We start from the raw sequence: 21,576 nt of genomic DNA on the forward strand, positions 1-21,576 counted from the left end.
TTATACACTGTCACACAGCAGACCTATGAAATCCAATTGTTCAAAAGCTAAACCATTTGCTATTATCTTTTCCTATACTTTCCCCCAATGTATACACGAGAATTATAAGAGGAAATCTGATTATAGTTATGTTCTTTGTCACTGTACTGACTCTTCCAAATTTCAAATTTTGTACTGAGACTTTTCAAAAAATTATCTCCTCACATTCCCCAAAGCAGGGTCTCTGCTTATTTTGACAATAATTTGTACACCAGGTAAAAACACCCTCAGACTTTAAAGGAAACATCACAAAACAGAGTGATTAGGAGGGTAACCAACCATGCAAAGTGAATTCCTTCCTCATTGGGATGATGAACATTTATTAGCTAGTAATTATCTTGGCTAAAACTGAAGCATGGACAGAAAAAAATAATATTTGCCTTGAAAGCAAGCTCATGAAGACAATCCATGAGATTCTAGGAGAATCATCCAGGCACTCAGAGCTGTGTCCCAAATAAAACACGTTACTGAGATCACTGTGCTGTACTTGGTAACATGATCTTAATTCTCACTAAACATATTGCCCTTCAAATTCCTATGGGAATGTATCACGTTACTTCTCACAGTGTAGCCAAGTCACAGCAAGGCCAGTAGTACTGAGACTTCATCCTCCCATGTATTTAATCAGGGCAAAAGGCAATAGAATAGAATAGAATAGAATAGAATAGAATAGAATAGAATAGAATAGAATAGAATAGAATAGAATAGAATAGAATTTCCGTTGGGAGGGACCTACAATGATCATCTAGTCCAACTGCCTGACCACTTCAGGGCTGACCAAAGGTTAAAGCATGTTATAAAGGGCATTCTCCAAATGCCTCTTAAACACTGACAGGTTTGGGGCATCGACCACTTCTCTAGGAAGCCTGTTATGGTGTCTGCCCACCCTCTTGGTAAAGGAATGCTTCCTAATGTCCAGTCTAAACTTCTCCTGAACCATTCCCATGTGTCCTGGCACTGGATCCCAGGGAGAAGAGCTCAGCACCTCCCTCTGCACCTCCCCTCCCCAGGAAGCTGTAGAGAGCGACGAGGTCGCCCCCCAGCCCCTTCTCTCCAAACTAGACAAACCCAGAGTCCTCAGCCGCCCCTCACAGGACATGCCCTACAGCCACCACCTTTGTTGCCCTCCTCTGGACACATTCAAGAACCTTCAGATCCTTCTTAAATGGTGGGGCCTTGGGCTCATTTTGACTGTGATAATTTTCTTCAGTGTACCCCGACTGCGTTTTGGATTTGTGCTGGAAACAGCGTTGATAACACAGGGATGTTTTAGTTATTGCTGAGCAGTGCTTACACAGTGTCAAGGCTTTTTCTGCTTCTCACGCCACCCCGCCAGTGAGCAGGCAGGGGGTGCACAAGAAGCTGGAAGGGAACACAGCCAGGACAGCTGACCCCAGCTGACCAAAGGGATATCCCAGACCATATCACATCATGCTCAGCATATAAAGCTGGGGGAAGAAGAAGGAAGTGAGAGACGTTTGGAGTAATGGTGTTTGTCCTCCCAAGTCACCATGATGCATGATGGAGCCCTGATTTCCTGGAGATGGCTGAGTACCTGCCTGCCAATGGGAAGTGGTGAATAAATTCTTTGCTTTGCTTTCCTTGCATGTGAGGCTTTTGCCTTACTTATTAAACTGTCTTCATCTCAACTCACAAGTTTTCTCACTTTTACCCTTCTGATTCTCTCCCCCATCCCACAGGAGAAAAGAGTGAGTGAGCAGCTGTGCAGGGCTTAGCTGCCATCTGGGGTTAAACCACGACAGGCCCAGAACTGCACCCAGCACTCAAGGTGAGGCCACACCAGCGCTGCATACAGTGAGATAATCACATCTTTTGCCCAGCTGGTCATGCTGTGTTTGATGCAGCTCAGGATGTGGTTTGGCCTCTTGGCTGTCAGGGCACACTGCTGGCTCACAGTGACCCTGGTGTCAGCCAGCAGATCAGGTGGGGTGACTGGGTTTCTCCTGGCAGATCACATCTGCCATCAGCACAAAAACTAAATGTAGCATTTTTAATTGGTAAATTCTGCTACGAGCTAGGAAATTTCCTCTAACAATGATTCACAGCACAATGTCCGCATAGCTGCTACCTCCTGTTCTGTGAAAGCATTAGTCATGCGGGAATTAAAAACCTGGAAAGCCTAGGGCTTTTCTTGTTTAGACTAACCTATTCCAGTTACTGCCTTTGCATATTAAACACCCTTTGTCCTTCCCAAAACAGGCTGGACCAATCTCACTTTATGAATCACAACTTGCCATCGGAAGTTACCTACAGAGAGGAATAACATGTTTCTGAACTGCACAAAACCCACATTCTTTGGGACACAGCAAGTCAGCTTGGTTGTGGTTTAGAAGAGCTGCAGACACATGACAGAGGCCCGAAGTGTGTCAGTGTCCTGTTTCAGAGTCGGGAGTACATTTCTCTATGGATCAGTGGCAAAGGTATCACGCTTCCAGGCATCTGCTTTTGAGAGCACTGTCTTCTGGACTCCGCAGGGCTGCTCTGCGTCCTGGGACTGACTTGCAAAACTCTGTATTTTTCTTCTCCTTTCTATATAAAGATTGTCTTTCGAAATACCAAGTGGGGTAGGTGGGGCAGGTTATCAAGATCTGGAAACTCAAAATACTACTAATGCCAGAACGACTTCCTGACAAACATGACCACAACAAGGCAACAATCTAACATTTAACACAATGATAACAAAAGATCAATTAGAAGTAGGTTTCTATTCTCATTATGAGTTTCTGTATGAAAGTAAGAGGAAGGAACTTCCTCCTGAAGATTAGAGAGGGAAGGGAGATACGATTCATCCTCAGTCCAGAGTACCATTTTAAAAACAGCAGCGAGAGGAAAAAAGAAGGGTGAGCAAGAATGTCAGAAAATCTCATCTATGCTGATTTGAACTTGACTGAATCAACCAGTCCCAGACTACAGAAAGTCACTGATGCCCAAGGTAGGTCGATCGATCTGCACTGAGCTTTCTTTTTTATTCTTCAGCCTCTCTCCCACAGATTTTGAAAGAGTGCCATGGAGCACCAAAGCCCCAAAGAGGATGAAGCAAATGTGAGGGCCAGTGCTGTGAAAAATGTGCAGGTGGGGTGTACATGTAGGTTTTTTACACCCCAAAAAGGGGATTGTTATGAGGTCTACTCTTCATTTGTTAAGGTGCAAGTGTGAGGGAGAGTTTCTTGTGTGGTATTGAGTAGTTTCTATCAATTTAGGAGATTGTTCCGCAGGTGAACATCCACTGGTCCTGATCAAGGCATGTTCTCGTGCATCAGACTGTGATCCCTGCAGCAAACAATGAGGAGTTTCTGCTGTTTGAAGCATCTCGTGCGTAGCCTGTTTCTGCCTGCTGAGCATAGCTGGCATTGCTTCAGGGTTTTTGCCTCCTGGCTTTGTCTGTACAAACCACTTGTTTAATAAATCAAGCATAAAATGTTTCATGGACAGATTTAGTTTGTTTTACTATAAATGACTTTGTAAAACTCTAACCTTAAATTTATCTTTCTTTAATGCACTCGGAACTATCGCATAAACTTTTGCACTGATTTTTCTACGTTTGCATAAAATCACATCCTAAAATAACAGACTCCATACACTTTGTGTCTGTGTTTCATTTTCTTTTTTCTTTCTTTTTAACCTTACTATCTCTTTGACAGAAATAGTAGTTTCTATTTCTTGCCATTCTTTGCTTTATGCTTTTGCATAAAGTGTGATTCCTTGTCATCTATTTTGAGATGGCTGGAGTTTCTAATGCCCCAAGAAACAGTGTTTCTATCACCTCTTTCAAGAGATTACTCCACAGCTAAACAGCTACAGGTACCCATAATAGATGCCTCCTGATTAAATGTTCCCCTTTCCTTATAATTTAATTTACAGTTTTAATAGCATTTTTATGTTTCTCTGCTTGTGCTTTTCTGGAAAACCCCTCTCAGCTCTTCTCTTCCACTTAATTTATGCACAGTATTTCCCAGTGATTCTGCATATATTACAGAAAACAGCTCAAACATTGATTTCTGTCTTCTTTTTCTTTCTCCTCCAGTTTTCTATTTTCTGTGTGATGATGGATTCCCACAATCAAATGCAGTGTTCACAAGGAATTAAATTAATTCCATAAGCCAGGAGAATGCACTTAAACTCATAGAAGACATTAACTCTCTATGGTGATAGAAAAAACTGGGCTCAGTGCTGCATGTCAGGATGATTTTCAATGTCTTATAAATTGCAACATCATATTTCTTACTTTCTACTCCCTTTTTATGTGTCCCTGCCTTTCCTTCCTTTCTCACATGCTTTGTTCCATACTCATTTGTATTTATGATCTGCAGATGTTAGAACAGTTTTCACTTTTCTCACTGTCTTATCATTAATTACCAACCCCTTCGAATTTAGCACGATCTGCAGTTTTCAGGGTTGTTTCAACATTGTAGCCATTCTCACCACTCACATACGGATGTGAATTGTGTAAGACAATCAGACAACCTTAGACATTTTTCTCCACTTCTGTTTAGATTTAAAATGCATGTGCATGTGCCCATGTCTCCTCTGTTATTGTTTGCACTAAAGATAAACCAGATCTGTTTCTGCCTATAGCAAGTCCTCTAAGGTGTGAATCCAACGGACAAAAATATTATTTGGGCATAGTTAAATACAGCCACATAAATCAGTTGCTGTCATGTGTTTAGAATTTCACATCATTTCAGTCATTTTTGTTCCATTTAAGATGTTTCTCAACTTTCTCTGTTATTTTTGCCTGGTTTTAGGTTCTGTATATGCAGAAGTGAAAGTGCAGTCCCTAGACACAAATGCTGCATCTAGCTACACATCATGCGGTGAGTTTTTAGCTGTCTGCTAAATGGAAATTAATTTAAACAAGGAGAGGAGAAGAGGCCATTCCTTATTTTCCAAAAATGCAGTGATATAAAGCCATATGGGAGTCAATACAGTCGTCTGCTTTACATACCCAGAGCAGGGGGCAGTTGATGTGTTGCCTTATATGCAACTAAACACTTGTTGGTTTCACTGCTACAAGAACACAAATACAGTTTGGGCCAAGAAATCATATATGTTACCTTTCTGTAATACTTTCACATGAATATGCATCTACTCGGGGACTTCCTGAGACAGACGTGATTCTATTTACGTATCCTCAGTGGATTTCTCTTCTGTAAACTTGCCAAACCTGCCCTTGGTTCTGTGCACAGCCCTGATTTCTATAACATCCCCTGATGAGAGGATCCACAGCTCTTTTTAACATCACATGAAGAACCAGCTGCATTTTTTTCACTCTGAACTGACCTCCTATTAGATTCAGCTGATGTTCACTGAAAGAGACAGTAAGCAGCCAAGCCCTACCCAAGGTCTCCATGACACTCAGGATTTTATATAACTGCTAATCACCTCTTTTCCATACTGCAAAACCCTAGTCTGCACCATCCTTTACTGCTTCCCTTCTCTGAACCATTTCCCATAAGCTTTTTGAAATAAGGATGGTAGAACTGCATGCACCATTGAAGGTAGGGACGAATCGTGGACAGACAAAACAGCCCTGATTTTTGTTTCTTTTCCTTCTGAATAATTCCTGATGCAAGAGGTTGTAGAGCTTTCACCCTAGGAAATATTCAGAACCTGATGGTGCATGGTGCTGGACAATCTGCTCTGGCTGACACCACTTGAGCAGGGAAGTTGGACTAAGTGATCTGAGGAGGTCACTTCCAACCTAAAAGATTCTGTGACTCTGTGCTCAGGGCAGCAAACCTGAAGTTCACAGATATCCTCAAGAACTTTTTAATTTTTTAATTTTTAATTCACATCAGATCTTTTACCTTCTAGTCCCTGTGTGCAAAGATAGCTTTAAGAGCAGGATTACAAAATGGCATTAGTAATCCAACTATCTCACACCTAACGTCTTTTGTTAGTATATCCACTTTTTATTAGGGCCATATGTCTTCCAGTTCATGTGGCTCCTCACAAGGAACTGCCCTGAAATGAAAAATCTACCCAGTTCTTACTCAATCAACCATGATACAAGGGATTAATTTAGCTTCTCAACTATGACCTTATCCTCGGAATATTTCCTGCATACCCTACCATCCACTGGCCTACAGATCTCCAGCAAAGTACCTTATTTTGATGTGTTTGAAGACACTGTGTTTGAAACATGTGTACAAAACATGTGTTTGAAGTCTTTTCCTTCTCAACTTCCTTTCTGTCTAATTGTTTTTTTTATATATAAAATCTTTGATTTCCCAGGGTTTGGGATGCTTTTTATTTTCTTCATTTAATGCCTACAGCTATGAAAAGTTAATAATTTGCTTCTAATAGCTGTGTCATCTTCCTTTTGCCTGTTCCTAGATAATTCTTGGTAGGTGCCTTCTATTGGTCATGTGTTGCCAGGATGTTATCCTTCAATAATATATGGTCTGCCTGCATGGGTTTCATTCTTATAGCCATTCTTCTTAACTTCTTTTTAATAAGCTCTCTCTCCTTCCTGTAGTTCCTCTCTTTTACCCATCAGCACTCTGTTTTTCCTTATGTAGTCCAGTACTATGACGACTGTCTCCCTTTTAACCCCTTCCTCATATACTCAGTGTACTGGGATGCTCTTCAGTTAACTAACCACAGGTGTCCAAAGCCATCTGGGAAGCATCAATACATTTGGTCTGGCTTTGGTATGCCACAGATTCTTGGATGTCCTGTGTAACATCTTCCAGGTCTGTGCAGTTATCTGACATCAGAGGGTATCTCAGGGGGCAGAAGCCAGCCCTTTTCAGGTACCTGATATCTGAGTATTTTAGTCTGAGGTGGCAATTCCAGGTCTTCCCATCTAAATTTTCACACTTCTAGTATATGTGTAGAAGCCAGTCTGACATATGTGTTGTTTACTTCTTAACGGTTTATTTAAACAACAGTCAGTGTTGCATTTTCTGCTTGACTCTTTATATACTCTGACCTTCCCTTTTCCTGAGAACACAGTGGTTTTGAAGTCACACATAATGATAATATCAACCTAAACTGCTCTTTATTCTATGTCAGCTTCCCCTTCCTCATTTCAAGAGTTACTTACAGCCTTCAGCCCCTGCCAGCTTGCTCTTATTAATTTTAAAAGTTATGTAAAATCTTCTTGATGTCGTGTCCAGCAGCTTGACTCCCTTAGAGTTAAGATGAAATCTGTTCCACTTGAACTCTGCACCAGATGTGTCCCAATTTAATGAAGAATCAGAAATCTGGACTTTACCCTATCTTCTCAGCCAGGTGCTAAAATGCTGCCTTTTCATTTCTCCCTCCAGTCTTGCACGGTATACTGGGACCATTTCTGGAATTGCCACCTTAGGATTCCTGGTCACCAACCTCCTTCCTACAAGCTTTCATTTTGCTACTAAAACTTCTCTCCATCCCCCACAGTCTTGATAACCACATGGACTAGTGTATGAGTAGACAGTTTGCACCTATCAGACAGATTTTTTGATTAGTGCAATCAACATGTTTTCAGGGTGTGACCATTTCCTGATCAAACCTCCTCAGGCAGAAAAACAGACTTCTTGAGTGCCGCCTTCTTTAAGAGGCTGGTTTAAAATTAGTCTAGTTTAATACTATACTAAGTAAAACAGCTTCTTAAAATTTCAGTAATTCAAATAGCAATGCACAAGTAGGTGTGAAAATGAGGTTACTGGACACAACAGTCCAGATATCGACTGCAGTTAGGATGAAGATTCAGAATGGCTTCCTCATTTATCTAAAACTTTACAAAGCAGGGGTAATGGTAGCAAAAATCTCAATTTGGTTTTCAGATCCTTGTTGTCACACAGACACCATAAACTTCAAAGAGAGCAGAAGACGTAAGTAAATACTCTAGCAGATACATGAATCGGGAAGAGATAGAAAGCTCTCCTTTACATTTTAATTCACTGTCTGATGAGTCCAGTCAGCCACTGAACATACTACTTGTCCCCTTTTGGACCTGCTTTTTCTCTATAGCACCCAGCCAGTCTCCCCTGAGGTGACAGACTAATGAATATCACAAGGATCCCCTTGAAGCAAATCCTGAACAAAAGACAATAAACACCAGTCAAAAGAGAAATAGGAGACAGTTCAGCTCCTCTGAAAAATTTGCTGTGTTGAGGAGTATAACATTGCAGGAACTTTATCTGGTAGGTCGATTTAATTTTGCTTTCATATTGTTATAGAGGACAGATAAGGATCCCAGTGAGCACTTAACTTGAGTATCAAGTGCAGCAGAATTTAGCCAAATATTCTAGGCAATGGCAGAAGGGTTCAGGCTGAATGTCTGTGATGGAAAAAAAAATGCATCCACAGTGTATCTATCAGAAGAAAAACACACACTTGAAGGGATAGCACTGAAGGACTTTGCCTAACTTGAAAGAGCTGTCTCAGTGTGAACCTGAAAAGGGCATTTTTGAATGAAGACAAAGGGTTCCTTTTCCAGTTGTTCCCCTAATCTTTATTTTTTATGTCTATGTGTAGGTAAAAGCTGCTGCTCCCGAACACGTGTCGCTGTATTAGTTGCTGTGACAATCCTCCTACTGGTCTCAGCGGTGTGTCTGATAGTTATGTGTAAGTCCTGCTAAAAACGCAATAACTGCAATTGATTTGTGACTCTCACCCTCGGACTGTCGTATAAGTTACAACATCCAAACCCAGTAGCAACAGGCGGCTAGTTTGAAGGCACAGGACAGTAGTTTTTAGCCAACCATGGCCATAAGAGGAAATCTGTAAAAGAGGTGAGTGGTTTGAAAGTTTAAAATTCCAAAAGAGAAAAAGCCAAAACCCAATTAAAATAACTGACAAAGTTAGAGCAACAACTGATTTATTATACAAATGTTTTGAAGAAACAAGTCAAGATTAGATAATGCCTGTTATGAGCATTATGTTTGCTATCTGTGAGAATATTTCAAGGCAACGATCTTGTATCATGTCACCCAGTTGTTCATAACACCAAAAATCTTTAAATAAATATGAATAAAAGCTAATTTGAAAGAGGTACCTAAGTCACAACTTAAAGGAATTTGCTTGTCCCTTACTCAAATAAAAGCCTAGTACTGTCTCTCTGCATATATATCTCTGAGTTCATAACAATCTTTAAATTGCATAAAAGGATATATAGCTTTTTAGAAAGAAAGCATTCTTATTTTCATGGGGGAAAAAAAAAAAAAAAAAAAAACAACCAAATTTTAATAGAGCCATGTGGTACTTTTCTTCAGATATTTCCAAGTCACCACTTTTAAATTTCAGATGTGGTTGCTTGTTTCTTTTCATCCTTTAATAGTTGCATAAGCTTAAGAGGCTTCAACAATCAATCACACTCAAGTTCAGAGTCTACTCAGAGATGCACATGGAGAAACTCTTTCTGAAGACATGCCAAAACCTGTCATCCATGGAATTTAAAAAATAGGGTTGGGGGAGGTAATTGTTTTTTTCTTTTTCAAGGCAAAGAATAAAGGAGAGATGTCTGATAGTGCTCTGACCTTTATAAATGTAAAACATCACAGGAAAGGCAAAATTTAAAAAAGAAAACAAACAACAACACAACATAACAAGGTGAAATTACCAGCATTAATAGAACTTTAAGTCAGGATTTGAATGAGGAGTCATTAGACTTTGATTCAGGTCTGGCTTCAGGTATAGTTACTTTGTTTGGGTTTGGTACTGCCTCAGTGAACCAAAAAAATACTCCTAAGAAACTTGAGATCTAGATCAAACTTGACAAATTAAATCAAATTAGTGTTTAATTTCAATAGCATTGAGTTTTCACTTGTGCTCCAAATGAAAACTGTTGTCATTTTCACCATTTTAAGTTTTAATTTTATGAGTTTTCCGTGCAGTTTTGTTTTGCCAAATATGCCATTGTTGACGAAAATCGTCACCTTTTTGATATTGCTCCATCATAAAAGAGCTCTGGAGGCCAGAAGGCATTTTCCATTTCTGTTCATGAAAATGACAAAAAAAATTTACTCAGTAGAACTTGACCAAAAGTTTTTATGAGTTTATAGCAGTGTCATATTAATTTCTTTTTCCTTCAGAGAAAATTTATTTGTTAGTAAGTAAAAAAGCGGCGCCGCAGCTCCTGAGCTGGTCTTCCAAGAACAGGCAGGTCTAACTTTGTTTCAAATGATCCTTCATATTAATTAAATTTTGCTCTTTTCTGAAACCAGAAGCTGAAATCCAGCCTCAAGATATATGCATATAAATGCATATATGCATGAAAAACAAAATTTCAAACTGATGTTTCTGGTTTATTTTTTCTTGTTGCTCTAGGGATTCAGTAAAAGGCAAAGAAAGCCTTGATGTTCCAAATTAGCATATGACTAACGCATGATAAAATTCAGCGTTAAGTTGCTCCAATTAGAAAATAACACATTGTCGCTTTGTTCAGTTTTGTGCCTTTGAACCATTTTCAGTAATGCTGCTGTCTGAATCTCTCAGGCAGATTTCAGAGTTGAAGGTGACAATATTCCAGGAGAAAATATGGACCCACCATTTATGTGTTGTAAATTGACTTCCATCAGTAGGAGAATCAGTAGGGTGGTGTTCATTTTTGTAATGCATGCCAGTATGCATTAATTTCTATTTTTTCCACAGAAATAAATGCTTTAAATTAATGGCAGGTAGTTTTAGTACCAGTATTTTGTACTATTATATGCTAAGGACTTCGGGGTATCTTTACAAGCTGTACTTCAAGCTTCCACCCACAGGCTCAGGCTATATGCAAACCCCAGCTTCTTCATCTTATAAAATGGAACGTTCCTGATATTTGTTCATGTCATGTTTTTGAGAACTTTTCCTGAAAAGTGAATTCTGTTTCTTCTTCATCCAAACATGTGGTTGCCTCTTCAGCTTCTCAGTCCTCAGCTTTAGCTTCATTATTTCCTCCGAGATCAACTGTTTTAATGTTCTATAATATATAATGCACACTTTATCATGTGTATCTCTGTCTACAGGTTTGGATGTAATTCTATATACCAGAGCTTTAAGAACCTTTGTTTTCAAATGTTTGGACATACATCTTTCTTTGTGGTTTGTTTTGGGGTTTTTTTTATAGTCATATGTAAGACTCAAATTCTCCTACAGCAATATATTGGAAGTTAATCCCTAAAAGAAACAGGGCAAATCCTACAGTTTGGTCTCCACAAAATTAGACTTTTATTGATCAACTTTCAATTGTAAATGCAAAAACAGTATTATACATTGCCAGCATTTGGTTTTAGGTGCTACAGTGAAACTTTTTTCTCACCACTCCGAAAGTCTAGTTCTTGCTTGCCATCAGGAAAGAAGTGTAGATTAGTAGGACTGCCTAGGCAGTGTGTTTTTGAAATGTGGCTTGTAAAATTCAGACTTTGGCAATTTGTAGAACAGGAGTTCAATCACTGTTTTGCACCAGGAGATGTCAACTCATTACAATGCCAGTAGAAAAAGAAAGGCACTCAGACTCTGTAAAGTATTATTTAAAATGCTATGTATCAGAGCTAATGCTATAAAGAAAGAGGACAATATAGAAAATACTAGGTCCCTTGAGATGCTGGGAACCTTAAGCAAAATTACAGAACAGATGAACTTGGTCCAGTGACTCTTTTCTGGGAAAGCAAATATAATCATCTCCCAAAATGCTGTTATTTCATACTTACTTCCTTTGTCACTCACTCTCTGGCTCTAGGCTTACAGAGGAAGCTGATTAATCCTTTGTACTAAAACTGAGATTCACTTATATCACTGCTCAGCTTGGAGTCCCTGATAGTCTTTGAAATCCTTCTGGACATTTTCAGCAGGAGAGTTTCTGAAACTTTGATGGTTTATAGAAAAAATTGAAACAAGATATGTAGGGAGTAGTGATATGTTATGTAAGACAAGGGTATATTTGTTAATTATATCAATATTGAGTATTCTACTGAATCATTTAATACAGTAGCTGGGGGGTTATTTCAGCCATTAGGAGTATTTGGAGTTGCCAGCCAAAATAAATTCTATATTGTCTTTATGATCGTCATAGTGCTAAAAGTTGTTTCATTTTTGCTATGAAGAACTCTAAGATGGAGTTGGTAGAAAAAACCCCCACATGTTAAAGGCTTGTCAGGTTGTTTCTCACAACAGGCAAAAGTGTGCTACCTTCACCTTCCTAGTATTCTTTATTTCTTGAGGAAATAATTAACTTCTGCAGCATTCTCTGAAAACTGAATATCTTACTGAAATAAGATGTTCAATCAGGGCACAAATGCTCCTCGTGATTTTTGTCAATGAAGTTTGACTACAGAAAATATATTGAAGAAGACATGCTACATTTATGATAAAATAACACACATTTTTGCCAGGGGTGGGTACAAGGCTATTTTGCAAATTATCAGGCCTAGCATAAAAGACACAGCCAGCATAAAGATGAAACAATAACCAGATTAGTTTTGATACAAAAGGGTCAGTACATGGGTGAGCACTGGGGGTACAAACAAGTCAGTCAGATTATACATAATTGACATCAATCCCACTGACCCCAACAACAACACCCCACGACCAACAATGGGTGGAATAAATGGTGACATGCAGTCTCCCATAGAAGGGATGGGAGACAACCGAGTCAACAAGCCAAACACATCAGACCAAGGAAGCCACACACTGAATCTCTACACAGCCCACGTTTACAAAAGCCAGACCTGAGTGGAGCCCAGTCCCAGGGAGGCAGGAGGTCCTTCCCCAACAGGGAACTCTGCACAGGGCACCCACCTCACACACAGACACTGCCCCTCCTGCCAGGGGTCCCAGCTTTGATCCCTCAGTGGGACACCTGACCTTGGGTTACTCACTGCAGACACCTGGGGCTCCTTTACCCAATGGCTCTGTCTGCCAGGCCGGAGCACCCTGGGGGGGAGCCTAAAGGGAAACTCACCCCCCTTTGGGAAGGGCTGTGGGAATCACCCATATGTCAACCTTAACTTGGGGCTTGGGGTTGAAACCCCAGCATTTCGAAGGCAAAAATGGATTTTCTGTAACAGAGATGCTCATCTCTCAAACTCAACAGTTACTTCTTGTCAGCATAGTTATGAGTATACTGTACACCATGTTTACCGCTATTCTGAAAATATGCAGTGCAGTTTTTTTGTTCAATTCCAGAGTTAGGCTCTTTAGAAATCTGCTCCATGGTATTGTTTTTTTCTGATAGAGAAGAAAAATGGTGAGGGGTAGGCATTCTGTGTGGGGTGATGGTAGGTGTCAAAGAGGTCCAGAAGAGCTCTGACGGTGTATGGCAAAACAATCAGTCATTCAAAGCAGAAATTGTATTGTCATTTCCAGACTATCCAACTGCAAGCAACCCATCTGGCTCAGAAACATTCTCCACCAACTATGAAGAGGCACTAGGTAGGTAATCCTCTGTCATTCAAAAGACAGTTTCCAGAAGCCTGTTAGATTGCTTTTTAAGGCTGGGGTGGGGGTGTGGATGGTATGTGTCTAAATTTTATTCAGAAAAAAAAAAAAGTAAAAACTCTGACACCTCAGGAATAAACAGCCTGGACACTCACAGGATGAGCTCTCAAGGCCAGAGACATTTTACATTTTAAATCTCTGTAAGTCGTGTTTGTTCAGCACTGCATTACTGTTTCAGAGGGAAGAACTGATTACTCTCTCACACTAGTACAGAGGAGCCCATGGGCAGGGGAACCGGCATGAATACAACAATCCCTTTGGTATCGCAGCATTGTAGTAAGCATGATGGATCAATGTGTGCCTACTGCTTTGCAAATACCCCTCCATTCTTCACATTTTAATGAAGTGCAATTCCCTTTTGCCATTTAGGAGCTGCTGGATGGATAACCAACAAAACTACATCACACAGTCCCTGTCTCCCTGAATCATATCACCCTTTCCAGGTCCCGTCTCTGTTCCTCCCGCTACCCTGCCTGGCAATGGAGGGAAATGTTCTTTCTTTCAGTAGCATCATTATTGCCATAATTTGCAGTAGGCAAAGAAGACATTTGAAAACTGAAAGCTGCTTTTTACTCTCACCGTTTGTCTTTATCTCCTGAGCAAAGATTTAAAAGGCTGGATAATGTTATCTGTGATCCTAATTCTCTGACTCATGCTTAGGGACTCCTGGGGTGGCAGAGACTGGCAGGGATCCACAGTGGTCTGGTGAAAATCATAATCAGGATCACACAGGTAATTTTCTGGCTGTAAATTACTCTCTTGCCTTTCTTTTGTAATGGGATCCTTTCGTTAGTGCGAACATGGATTTTTCCACACCTGTTTTTACCTCCTGCAGGCTGCCCCCAAGACTGGAAAAAATATGGGGAAAAATGCTACTTCTTTTCTCAAACACAGGGAGGAAAACCCTGGAACGCCTCCCGTCAAGAATGTATTGACATGAAGTCAGACCTGGTGATCATTGACAACAACAAAACACTGGTGAGATCTGAATCCATGGGGCTGCTTCTAGAATTTCTTGACCTGTATGCCAAAGGATTGATGGGTTACGCTTGTGTCTTCTCATGTTAGATGTCTTTGGGGGTCTATAATCTACCACTAGCTGAATACACCGAGCGCCTCTGTATGGTAGCTATCACCTTCACAGTAAGATGTATCTCGTGTCTTGAAGTCTTGCATCTGGAAGCTTCTGTCCCCAAGCATGCTCCCATGCAAATGAGCAAACTCTCCACCTAGCTGACTTGTGGTTTAAAGAGATTTAGCACACAAACTAAGACCAAGCAAGTCAAACAGACACTTATCTGTGAGAGCTGTTGCTTTGACAAAAACCGAAAAGGCTTTCCCATCACAATCAGAATAGAAAAGTGTCTCCAGGTATCAAGTCTCACCTGGCTAACCACGATGTATATCTCTAATGGTACCACAAGTGTGTTATTCTAGTCTGTTCCTAAGAAGCCCCAGGAAGAGAGATGAATTAAATAAAATTGGAAAAAATTCAGCCTCTGAAGCTGTGGAAAAAGATGGTGTGGCTGGATGTACAGTGTTCTCTTGGCTGTTTAGCACTAAGCTTTCTGTGTAACTCTGGTGAAGGAAATGTAATTTTAATGTATCACCATTGGTTTTTTTCCTTTCTAGCAATATCTTATTTCACAATCAGGAGGTCATTACTACTTACTTGGTCTCACCTACTCTGAGACCGAGCATAAGTGGAAGTGGATTAACAACGTGGAACATAGCACAGACATGTAAGTTTATTCCAGCAAGTCACTGTGATGCAGCATGTGGAAGCCAGAGCCACAACAGGAAGTACAACCAAGATCAGGGACTGCAATTTGTAGCAACCTTGAGATTCAGGAGCTTCAGCACATGCCTGCGACAAGTCAAATGAAGCCTGTAAATCACATGGAAACACAGGCATTTCACATCAGGAGGGCAAGAGAGGACACAGCTGTAGTTCTGGCAGGGAAGGAGGAATCTGGCTAGATGGAGTTCAGCGGGGAAAGAAAGGATATACTAGACAGGTACGAGAGAGACTGTGATGTCAGTGCTATTGAATGGAGGCTACCAAAGAAGGGGAAGGTCTCTGGATAGGCAAGCATAGCATATACACTTCTGTTGAGGTCTGGGGAAGAAAATTAAGGAATGGGAGGGAGACTCCAATAAGGCAGCTTCTAATCCTACTGACAATAATACAGCTTAGCAGCAAGGCCAGGTGCCACTCTGTCTTTCATGGAAGTGATGCTGACTGCCTTGCATCCAGCTAGGTCAAGGAATACAACTAAATCTGCCTTTCTCTCCCTGTTCAGATTTCCTATAGAAGAATTTCCTAACTATTCCTGTGCTGTCATAAGGGATAAAATAGAAAGTGCATCTTGTGAAGGATCCTCAACAACACGAAATATGTGTGAAAAAGCTTCAAGTACTTCAGAAAGGCAGAAGGAGAGCTAAAAAAAAAAAAAAAAAGAGGTCTGTAGAGCTTGGGCATGGAATGAGTGAGGAAGTTAGATTTGATGTCTGGCTGAGATGAAGCTATGCCAAACTTTTCCTATGGAAGCCTCTTCACCAGTTCAGGAGGACGTTTGCTCAAGGCCAGATTCTGACGAAATGATGCAAATTGAATTTAGAAAAATGCCAATGACACCATTACCCTTATAGAATAAGATCTGCAAAAGCCATTTGTTGTATCTAATAAAGGATCTTAAGAGACCAAGAAGATATTTTCAATGCAGCTTCACTGCGTGAGACTAGCCTCCATTTCCCTCGGATGTGGGAAGAAGGTTTGGTGCATGAATAGGCCTGTTTGTTATTCAATTTATTTTTATGTTTGAAATTATTAATTACAGGAAAACTAGATATAATTAATGCTACTTAGCAATGTTTGATATGAGACCCAAGTGATGTGTAGACATATGTGATCCCAGAGAACGCTTCTGGGTCACAAGCCTCCACCAGCTGGTGTTAAAGCTGTGGTAAATACCATAACTCTGTGGCATCTGATCATTCCCATTTCCTTTGTTGGCTCAAAAGCACCCAGTTTTCTTCAAAGGGCCAGTAAATCATAGATCCAGCCTTGATGAAGGGACAGCATCTTCCACTTGCTGTTGGATTAAATTTATTCTGGCGCTGGGCTCCTGGGGGTTCACTGACTGCTATGGGCAAGGGACCAGCTAATGCTTCCCAAATACCATCTCCGAGACGTTGCCTGTTCCTTTATATCTAGACAAAATATAGACTGCTAGCTAGACTCATCTCAATAACATAGGCAGTTTTCAAGCAAATTTTGAAGGAAAAGGTAATACAAATCACAGAGGTCAATGGGAGAAAAAAACCCAACGTGAGTATGTTCACAAGGACAGCTTTCTCTGAGGAAATGACTGACTCATCTGAAATCAGGCTTTTATTAAAACATTTAATTAGGGCTCCACATATGAAATTATTAACAAGCTTTTTGAAATGTCATATATAACACAGTCAGTAGTGGCCTTGTTGGAAAATGCAGACATCTGCTAGTAATGCCTGAAGTGACATAAGGTTATGTCTGAATAATGCAAGACTGGAAGACAATGTCAAAACAGGTGAAGATCCAAGCCTAATACAGTAAGAACTACATGGCCTGAAGGAAAAGTAGCAAAAGAAACGGAACGAAATGTAACAGCAGAAATTGCAGTGGTACAGACTAGTAACAAGAATTAAACTGGGAGTTTAGCAGTTAGAAATGACAAAAGACCTGTGCACTTCAGTCCATGCCAAGTGACAGGGAACTGCCCGTGTAGCATGGCTGTGAAAAAAAAAAAAAAAAAAAAAAAAAGTAGTGCAATCCTGGAATGTACTGGATGAATATTTCCAGTAGAGATGAGATATATTACTACCATCCTACAAGAAAAAGCATCCTTATCTGTAGTAACATGAATGGTTCAAGCCACCCATGCTGAACCTCATCATCAACGGTAATAAGTCCAAGAATAATAACTAGCAGAGCCAGAATATGGGAAAGATGGATCTTATAAGAGATGATTAAGAAAGTTTGCATGGAATAGCTTAGTGAAATGATACCTATGGAGGAATGCACTTATTGTCCATAAGTGTATCAGGGTCGGTTAGAATGGAGGGAGAAAAGTTAAGGTGAAGTACAAATCTGACATGAAGTGAGGAATAAACTATCCACTTTAAGATGAAAATTTTCTTTAGGTTAAGATATGTCAGGATTACCTTGAAAACCAGCCCAGAGTTAAAAATAAAGCCTGTTCAGAAACCATGTTAAGGTTTATAACCTTAACGTATAAGATGGATATAAGATAATTTTTTTTTTTAAAATTTGCTCTGAAGTCTGTTCCCTAATTTCCAAACCTAGTTTTTAGAAAATTTAACATGAAATATTTGATGATCAGGTGAACTTTTGGCTGTGTCTTCAAGCAACTGAGACCTGGGGCTCTGGATTTGTCTCTGAAATGTACAACTTCACAAGAAGAATTATATGGATAATTGGGATTGGAAATAATACCCAGCCCTTGGGCAACAGACTGTGCCAAGCTCCTCCAAAACTCAAGCAGTTCATCCATTCATAAAACAGTAAAACATCAATTCATAAAACAGTGCCTCTCTATGGGAAAAGCCAAGGCCTAGTTATAATAGCTCAGAGGAAATGAATTAAAATATTTTATAGTCTTCACTTATTTATGTGTATTTCACACTTACGGGATATAATAACTTCAGCATCTGCCTGAATTCAGAGTCTACCTGAATTCCAGCCCTTGTACTCGTATGTTCTTATGCCCCGTGACCATACAGTGCAGACAATTCTCTGCTGCTTGACTTCTTTTTTTTTTTTTTCTTTCATGCTTAAACTTCCGCAAATACTTCTGCTGATAAAACAAAAAAAAAATAAATCAGTATTTCCTCTCTTTGGAAAAACATCTGCAAGTGGATGGGGGAAGGATTATCAACATAATGTCTATTCCAGGAAGTGAAATGGGCCAGTATCCTTTTCTGACTCAGATGACCTTTGATCTGACACAGCTCACTTTTCTGCAGCGAAGCTTTCCATCGAGAGCAGTTTGGCTGCCTGAAAACTGTGTAACCAGAATAATCCTTGGCACATGCTAGTCACCACATCATACTTAGCTTTTTGTGGGAGAACGCAAGTGTTTCAGGCTAAATCTGAGCAAAAGAAAGTATAACAACTCAACAGCACTGAGTTTTAAAGCAGCCTGCAAGTAAGACAATATCCAGAAAGGTTTTGCTGCTGTTCTTATCTCTGTCTGTCCTGGTTTCAGCTGGGATAGAGCTTTTCAGTTTTTTTCATTCTTAGTAGGTAGAACAGCGCTGCATTTTTGATTCAGTACGGAATTTGATATGAGAAGAATGTTAATAATGTACTGATGGTTTTGGTCGTTGCTAAGAAATCAAGGACTTTTCAACCTCTCATGTCCTGCTAGTGCACAGGTACACAATAAGCTGGGATAGAGCAGAGCCAAAACAATTGGCCAATGGAATATTCCATATCATATAACGTCATGCTCAGTATACAGATAAGGTTGACCGGGAAGCTCACTATCACTTGAGGGATTGTGGCTTCAGGATTCTCTCCTCTCTGGGATCACTACTCAGGAACAGGCTGGGCATCGGTCAGTGGGTGGTGAGCAATCACACTGTGCATTACCCGTTTGTATTTTCTATTATTATTATTATTATTTTAATGTTATTTTATTTCAATTATTAAATTGTTTTTATCTCAACCTATGAGTCTTCTCCATACCCTTATCCCTTCAATTCTCCCTCCCATTCACTGGGGCTGGGGAAGGGTGAGCAAGCAGCTGCGTCGTGTTTGGCTGCCAGCTGGGATAAAACCATGGCATTGTCCTTCTTATATTCTGCTTTGTCCAATCCCTTTTACAGTGCAATGCTTTCCTTGAACACAGCGTGAAGTGCTGAGGTCACAGCCACAAATCAGGGCCTAGTTTAGCAGGTGCAAATATATGATTAGAAGTTGCTTCCTCTGCAACCCAAACACAAGACAAGAAACAACTGACAGAGGGAAAAGAAATGGATGTGATTCTGTGGTTGCATCATTGGCCAAGGAATGGCACACCTGTTACCTGGACCATTGACGGACGACTCTCCACCCTCTGTGTGTGTGTTATCATTTGCATTCTAACTACATATCTGGTTATATCAAGGGAAAGAGATTGTTGGATGGTGCAAATTTCTACTTTGGAAAAGAGAGAAGCACTCTTTTCCTTCATTATAGGAAATAATAGATATGATCAGTTTTCAGCCAATAAATCCAGAGGTCTCACGGTGGAAACTCTCACTAGTATTATCTTCTAGATGTGCAAGGTATCAAGACACATTAGAGATGCACTGGCTAAGAAAGCAAAAGGCATGTTGATTGATAGATAAATTAGCAGATGGGTAATATTGGCATAATAATGTGATAATAAATCCTCTTCTAGCATATGAATGGAAGATACCTTGACATGCTACTTTCTCACAGCTTGCTTAGATAAACAGACTATCGCTGAGGGGCAAGGAGGGGGAGTAAGGAAAAAAACTCAGAATAAACTTGTGAGTTGGAAATAATCCTGTCCCTGGCAAATGACCAGAGCAAATGAGAAACATCTCATTGAAATCAGCTACTCATAAATAATTGACTGCGTTTCTGTGTTTTGGAGAAGGCTGTGGACCTTGAGCATGTGCATGTGTGAAAAGGATGACAAAGTTGCAAGTCTCAGGAGGATTTAACGTTCATTATACAACATAAAGCATGAGTAGAAGCAATATCATGTATTTTCAATGACATTCTCAAAAACAGCCCAGACACAAGACAATAAGGATGAAGATTCTGATTTTCATTCTTTCTTTCTTTCTTATTTCAGACTGAAATTCTGAAAGCAACAATTTCAGCTGTGCTGCAACTGAACTAGATGCTGTGAATGATCTGTCTTGTCCTGTCCCACCTTGTTAGATTACAAAAGTATACTCAACTTCCATATTAGACAGGAGTCTGGGATAGGAGACAATGCCAGATCTGAAAATTTGCCACAAGGACAGGTACCTATAGACCAGCACGTTCCTACAGATTATTAAGAACATGGATAGCAGCACTAATGGTTTAGCAAGTTCCTTGGAAATGGATTGGACTTGACAGATGAAAATGCACTGATCTTGCAGTAAAATGTACAGATTCCAAAGTTCTATCATTATCTATCACAGACAATGAAGACTTGTGTAGTTGAGCTCAACGATATGAGAAGTGCAATGCATGACTGCTTCTCTAACAGTTTCTTCCTGGCCCAGCTCTTATGAAATTCATCCTGACACAAACCACTTCGTATGAGGATGTAAGTTGAGATACTGTAGATGGAGAGCATCAGAAATGAGAAAATGCAGATGAAGCTTCAAGAGCAGAAACGGAAGCTGTATCCAAGGCTATTTTTAAAATCTGCTCTAAAACCGTCCTCAGATGTATCCACCACCACTCCAGCTATTTTCAGTGGCAAAGTAGAGATTTTTGATATGCCGAATAGCTTTACCGCACAGATATCACACTCAGGATCCTCACTGCTTTTCATCTTGAGAGAGAGATCTCTTTACTTTATGGACTAAAGTCATTACTTTAGCTGATGAATGATAGTTCAGGATTCCTGCTTGGAATTTACAGTTTGCTTTTGACCACAGCATAAAGGTAATATCATATAAGATTAGTGTACCATATTTTTTTTAGATCATTTTATTGTACTGTATCTTTCATTATATCTTAATGCATTTATTCCTTTTATTTACACAACAAACACCTATAACATACCTTGAAATCCTCAATCTAATTTCCTTCTGTTACACTGCAAAATTCAAGTTGTGCAACAGAGACTGAGTTGTGTGTGTGAGACAGTGATAATTCTACCTCAATTATGTTAACAAAAAATAAATCAGTATCAAGAAATGTATATGGGATGGATGAGGAGTGGGAATCTGGAATATTTAAGACATTTTTAGACAGCATCAACAAATGCAGTGTCTGTCCTTTATCCATTGGACTTGTTGATGTAGCAGTATATTTTCCAGTACTGCCGTCTGAAAATACTGAAGTGAGATGATGTCACTGAAAAAAGT

The 21,576-nt window shown here is 39.9% G+C and overlaps 1 protein-coding gene across 1 annotated transcript; it reads left to right on the forward strand.

Moving 5' to 3' along the window:
• The first annotated feature begins 2,702 nt into the window (after positions 1–2,702).
• Positions 2,703–16,133, forward strand: LOC141958445 (uncharacterized). Its single transcript, XM_074901226.1, has 8 exons — positions 2,703–2,992; positions 4,806–4,874; positions 8,527–8,616; positions 13,339–13,404; positions 14,131–14,202; positions 14,306–14,448; positions 15,103–15,212; positions 15,774–16,133. Exons 1-8 carry the CDS (start codon positions 2,911–2,913, stop codon positions 15,913–15,915), a joined length of 774 nt encoding a protein of 257 aa, XP_074757327.1. The 5' UTR covers positions 2,703–2,910; the 3' UTR covers positions 15,916–16,133.
• Positions 16,134–21,576: the final 5,443 nt, after the last annotated feature.

The sequence above is a fragment of the Athene noctua genome, chromosome 3 (genome assembly GCF_965140245.1).
Source record: "Athene noctua chromosome 3, bAthNoc1.hap1.1, whole genome shotgun sequence".
In the NCBI taxonomy this organism is placed as follows: Eukaryota; Metazoa; Chordata; class Aves; order Strigiformes; family Strigidae; genus Athene; species Athene noctua.